This window comes from Lachnellula hyalina, assembly GCF_007821495.1.
Source record: "Lachnellula hyalina strain CBS 185.66 chromosome Unknown contig00062, whole genome shotgun sequence".
Classification (NCBI taxonomy): domain Eukaryota; kingdom Fungi; phylum Ascomycota; class Leotiomycetes; order Helotiales; family Lachnaceae; genus Lachnellula; species Lachnellula hyalina.
Genome location: NW_022157176.1, coordinates 162,429 through 168,428, shown reverse-complemented (window position 1 = coordinate 168,428; position 6,000 = coordinate 162,429). Strand labels below are relative to the sequence as shown.

At 46.5% G+C, this 6,000-nt stretch overlaps 2 protein-coding genes across 2 annotated transcripts; one reads left to right on the top strand and one right to left on the bottom strand.

Annotated features, from left to right (window-relative positions):
• Nucleotides 1-754: 754 nt before the first annotated feature.
• Nucleotides 755-2,502, top strand: pns1 (the record flags this gene model as incomplete). The annotated part of the gene is made up of 3 exons (XM_031149374.1): nucleotides 755-1,149; nucleotides 1,324-2,089; nucleotides 2,137-2,502. The coding sequence occupies 3 exons, from the start codon at nucleotides 755-757 to the stop codon at nucleotides 2,500-2,502; spliced, it is 1,527 nt and encodes a 508-aa protein (XP_031005543.1).
• A 2,286-nt stretch (nucleotides 2,503-4,788) lies between these two features.
• On the bottom strand, nucleotides 4,789-5,877 carry LHYA1_G004413 (uncharacterized protein; the record flags this gene model as incomplete). The annotated part of the gene is made up of 3 exons (XM_031149373.1): nucleotides 4,789-5,342; nucleotides 5,398-5,710; nucleotides 5,761-5,877. The coding sequence occupies 3 exons, from the start codon at nucleotides 5,875-5,877 to the stop codon at nucleotides 4,789-4,791; spliced, it is 984 nt and encodes a 327-aa protein (XP_031005544.1).
• Between the last annotated feature and the right edge of the window lie 123 nt (nucleotides 5,878-6,000).

The following is a 6,000-nucleotide window of genomic DNA, read 5'->3' as shown; positions in this document are numbered from 1 at the left end:
AGGGAGGGAGAGGGAGAGGGGGAGAGAGAAGAAAAGGACTTGCTCGCATTTCACCAATTTGTAGTCGACCTCAGCCAGTGTCATATATAATGAACACTTGAAATCACTCTGGGTGGGCTACATCTTCCTACACGTAGAAATGTTAAGATTAAGTGAAAATTAAAGTATGGCTAGACCCGGGATGTGAGTTCGCCGTTGGTCAGAGCTTCAACCTCATCCCCCACTCCAGTGAACCCTAATTCGCTAATAGCTCCTGATTGGGCATGATGTCGATCCAAACCTTGCATGGCGTGCATTAGCGGCCGCCTTGCCTTGATTTATCAACATCCATGCATGCCATGTCAAGCTGAAGGGAAGGGAAGGGAAGTACCGTAAGTGCAGTGTCTCGATCATTCATTTATGAGAATGAAAAGCAAACAACCAGAACATACCTAGGTCCCGCTTCTGCTTCTTCGTGATTGGTCTCGATTCAAGCAATTCAAATGCCAAGTGAATCAGAAGATTATGAGACATTCTCTAGCGTTGTACGTCGATCCCCATCAAGCCACGAAGAACAAGTGACGACACTACTACCGCAGGTACTATTGTATACATGCGTGCACGAACCTTGTTCCCTTGGCGTTTGATTTCTCTCCCATGCTCTTTCCCTCTTTTCCATCTTTACTCTTTCTTCCCCCTGCCTCTCCCTCCTCCTAACATCCCTCACAAGCAGACTTATAGCTGAGTCCGAGTACCAATTACCCAGCCAGTCAACATGTCTTACCCGCCCCAGAAGAACGGTAGTCCCAATTACTACCAGCAAGGACAGCAAGATATCGGCATCCAGCAGCAGCAGCAACAACAATACCCCCCACAAGCCTATCAACAACAACCCAACCAACCTCAGCAATACCCACAACAGCCTCCGCAATACGGCCAACAAGCAAATAACAACGAGAAACAGGACTTTCAGCAGAAGTTCCAGGTCGATAGGCCAAAGTACAACGATATATGGGCAGCATTGCTGTTCCTTGCCACCTTTGCAGGATTCACCGCCGTCTCGGGACTTTCCATCTATGGGTACAGTTCGACAAAGGGAGCTCAGGGCGGAGGCATTTATGACTCTGGCGTGACGACTTTGGCTTTGAATACAAATACCATAATTCTATTGTGAGTATTCAATTCAAAAATAAAAGTGAACTCAGACGCTGATGCTACGGCAGTGCATTTGTATTGGCGGTGGCATTTGTCCTGTCGTTTGTATATTTCTGGATCATCCGAGCCTTCACCAAGCAGTAAGACACTCAAGACATTGTTCGACGTAGATGCTCATCAGAATCACAGGGCTATATGGATTACTGGCATCCTCCAAGTCGTTTTCGGCCTAGGGACCGCCATTGTCTATTTCGCCAGACATTACTATAGTGGAGCCATCGTTTACCTCGTATTCACTGTCTTTTATATCGTCTGCTTCATAAGCTGGATTCCTCGAATTCCCTTTTCCGTCTTGATGCTCCAGACCGTCATTGATGTTTCGAAAAACTACGGGCATGTCTTTATTGTTTCTTTGATCGGGGGACTTATTGCCACGGCATTTGGAGCTTGGTTCTCGGTGACGTTGGTTGCGATATACGCGAAATACTACCCTGGAGGGCCTGGTTGCAGCGTTGACGGTGCTGGTGGCTGCAGCAAGGCTAAGGTTATTGGATTGATCGCCTTTATTACCTTTGCTGCTTATTGGATCACAGAAGTCATCAAGAATGTAATTCACGTCACCATATCTGGGGTCTACGGATCCTGGTATTTCTGCGCTCAAACGCCAGGAGGCTTCCCAAAGAGAGCCACGAGAGGAGCTTTCAAACGTTCCATGACCTATAGCTTCGGCAGTATCAGCTTTGGAAGTTTGATTGTAGCAATCGTCCAATGTCTTCGTCAAGCCTGTTCGATTGCTCAGCAGAATGAAGCTGCTCAAGGTAATATTGTTGGGTCAATTCTCTTCTGCATCTTAGGCTGTTTCATTGGGATACTGGACTGGGCGATTCAGTTCATCAACGAGTACGCATTCTCGTACATTGCTTTGTACGGAAAAGCATATATTCCAGCTGCAAAGGTATTTCAGTCTTCCTTGATAACTCACCCTTTCTAACAAAGATTCAGACAACTTGGACAATGATGAAAGACCGTGGCGTCGACGCTCTCGTGAACGAGTGCCTCATCAACCCTGTTCTGACCATGGGCGCCGTCTTTGTGGCATACGTTTGCTCCTTCCTAGCTTACCTTTACCTCGAGTTTACAAAACCAGCCTACAACGACGGAAATGCTTTTACCGCCGTAGTCATGGCTTTCGCTTTCTTGATCGGATTGCAGATCTGCAACATCTTCTTGGTACCGATTAAGAGCGGAATGGCGACATTTTTTGTAGCCATGGCGTTTGACCCGCAAGTGTTGATTAATGAGTATCCGGATCTATGGCAAAGGATGGTGGCGGTTTATCCTCATGTTTCACAAGCTGTGCATGTTTAGGTCTGGGATGAGATGAGTTGGTGGATGAGAGTTACGAGCGGTGATTATGAAACAAAGGAGGGCGTAGCAAGAAGTAGGTATGCTTAGGACCAACATTGGTCTATGAGGCATATATATGAGATGCCCCAATGGCGTTCTAGACTCAACGCAGAAAAAGAAAAAAAAAAAAATACATAAATTAATTGTACATTCAATACATTGCTGTCATAATGCCATGTATCAAACTTTGCACCGGCCAACGATTTATCTCCACCATCTTATTCGGAACTCCAGAATCCACCACTAAGCCTATTCTAGCATGTTAGCTAGACCTCCCCCATTTCCCCTGAGGCTGCTTATAAACATCTACGATGCGATGAATAATGAAATCTGAACTTGCATGGAATTGGCGGAGCGTTGCTGGATATCTGGTATGTTGTGGGTTGGTTTTCGGGGATTGAGGGGAGGGGTGAGGAGTCTGGGGGATTAGATTAATACCTGGGTGTGCGGTCTATTCATGTGTCGGAGATTTGAGGGTGTATAGTATACCAGGTCCGGCGTAAGAGACTTTGATAGAAGTATCACTAGCTCGGTGTATCCTCATACTACGGATCAGCGCATCTGCTAGTTTCCGGGCACTAACGGGGTTATTCTCAACATCGCTATTGTCGAATCCTAAGAAGGATGAGTTCTTGAAATGGAAACCTGGAGAAGATGGAGGGAGATAGATAGCTTGAGACTTACGATTGTGGAGTGAAAAGATCTACCTGCCACGGTTGATGGTTGATATCAGATCAGTGAGGTGTTTCAACGACGTATTTCAAAGGTAGCGTTTTGATATAAAGGAATACGTTGCTTGCATGATAACGTACCGACACACAGAGCGCGGTACTCTTCCTCAGCCGCATCAGCCATGAAATAGCTAGAAATCCCTTGCAGCGATATCCGCACTGAGCGTTGCATCTGCGTCGATAACCCTACCTATAAAACACCATCATGTAGATAAACACAAGCCAATGAACTTGTCCGCCGTACTATCTGGACCTAGGCATACATGGATCGATGCATGCTTGCGTACGTACGTACCTGCAAATCCACTTCTCGCTCTCTACCTCTACCTCCTCGTACTACCTATCCATCCTAGGATTCGCGGGGGGAACGAGAACAGGTCTGGGACTATACCTTCCCGTTTTCCCCTTAGGGATGTGCAGCTTCTGGAGTCTGCCGTCGATTAGAACGCCACGGTGACGACGAGATCGGTTGGTTGGCGGGGAATAGATTGGACGGGGCTGGATGTGACATTTTGCTTGATGTCCGAGCGGATAATAATAATCATAAGATAATTTGGTGTGCAAAGCAGCAGGAGTGGGAAGAATATACTTGGGAGTCGTGGAAGCGGTGAGAATAGGTATAGTACAGTATGCGAAGAGAAGGGATTCTCTTGTAAGGGATGGAAAGAGAATAATTGACTAACACAATGAAAATGTCAAAGAGGCTATTTATTATTCACCGACGATCAGGCGTGAGTATACAGCATACCTTATTTACCAGAACAACATACCTACCTACCTAACATAATGCCGAAAACCAGCCCTCAGTCATGACATCGCTCTCAGCACTTGCTCATTGCAACCGAACATATCGCCGACCTCTGAGAGGATCTGAGGTGAAAAGAAATGTCCAGCTGGGCTGAAGGATTAACTTGACCTCGACGAAGAGAGGATGCTGATAACTATAGTAGAAATAGAAATATATTATTGTATGTATATATACTCCCCTGAGATCTACGAGCTACGAGCTAAAAATAAGTAAGTTATGTAACGAAAGCCAAGCCCTATGATGGCGAAATCTAGGGAATGGATGTGAAGCTAGAGAGAGAGAAGTACAGTATTATCTACTATATATTTTGAGTCGATACTACAGGCAGATTTCTATGAATATTGTAATAACCCGAAACGCGAGTGTGGTTGGGTTGGGAATAGGTTGTTCGCTGACATAATCCCACAAGGGAGTGAACGTTCGCCGAAGGGAAAAGAATCACGCAGAGGGACTTGAGAAGAAGTAAGTTTGCAAATAAATAGAAACGCTGATATGTAATATGTAAAGATGTCGTTATAAAGGGTATCTAAGCTGAAATCCACGCACGCTCCGATCGTCGCTCCTCATATAACGTAAAACGCGCATTCAAACCGCCGGGTATAGTAACAGACACACATCTATGATATTAGGTGCAAATATCAAACCAGACCAGCCACCCCATCATAGACTTCTTGATATCATTCATCATCACATAACCTACCAACCTGCTTAAACACCACTCCTCCTCAAAGCAGCCTCATCACTCCTTCTCCGATTCCAGCCTCCCCAGCCCCTCGTCCCCTTCTCCGAAAACTCCCTCCCAGTCCTCCTCCGCCCAACACAAAACTCCGCGATCCAGGAAAGACTCGCAAGTGCCATGACCGCCACAGCCACCCATGTGATTGCCAGGTATTTGCCGCCCTTATACGCATACAGCCCGATGTCATTGCCGTATTTGTTGATCAGGTGAGTGGCCTTGTTCATGATGACGGTGACGATTATAGACGCGGTGAGCAGCGCCAAGAAGGAGAGCGATGTGAGGCCCAGGTTGCCGAATGATGTGAGGCGCGAGCCCGAGAGGAAGAATGCGATTAGCGCGGTGAGAATCGCTATGCCGGCTGCGGCGATGCCGATACAGTACAGGACAAAGGTTGCATTTAGTGCGGTGGTGAGGGCGTTCAGGCCCTTTTGAATGTCATCTGGGAAGTCGAGATCTGTTAGATTGATGTGTAGACCGCCGGCTTCGAGTTGTTGGTTTAGGTGTTTCTCGATGTTGAAGTGAACTAGTTGGGCGCATGTTAGTATATAGTCTGAATCAAGGGGAGGTGAATGGCTTACACATAGCAGTCTCGTTTGAACAGGTGGTGATGTTCAGATCTGCGCCTTTTTCTGTCGCGTTGGGTGCGTAGGTTCCTTCGCATGAATCCATCAGATGCAAACTGTACCATTGCTTGATACCCAGCTTTTTCGACAGCTTGTCCGCGACATCGTTGAGAATGCCATTGAGATCCCCTTCGATGGTATCCGTAATATTATGTTTAATGCCGCTGAGGAAAGAGCCGACCGAGGTAGCTGTCGGTTTAGCGGTCGAGGAAGTGGTGGTTGTGGCAGCGTTATCGATGAGATTATGCCCCAGCGTGGAGGTATTAAGCTAGAGATCTGTTAGAAGTTGCTTTCGTACAGAGTAGAATGAGAACTTACTGTGATGATATGGTATTCTTCCATAAAACCTGGCTTGTGTCCTGCGAAGAGACAAAGCATGGAGAGGACAAATCCCACAATGGCACATGCCATGGGGAGAAGTGCTGTTGCTCTCATTTCCGTGGTTGTTGAGTTGATTGTCAGACGAAAGGTGGTACTGTGCTTCTCTGTTATATTATTTTGGTAGGTTGAGGAAAGGTTGGGTATTTATGAGGGCAGAGTATGACTCCTTGAGAAATG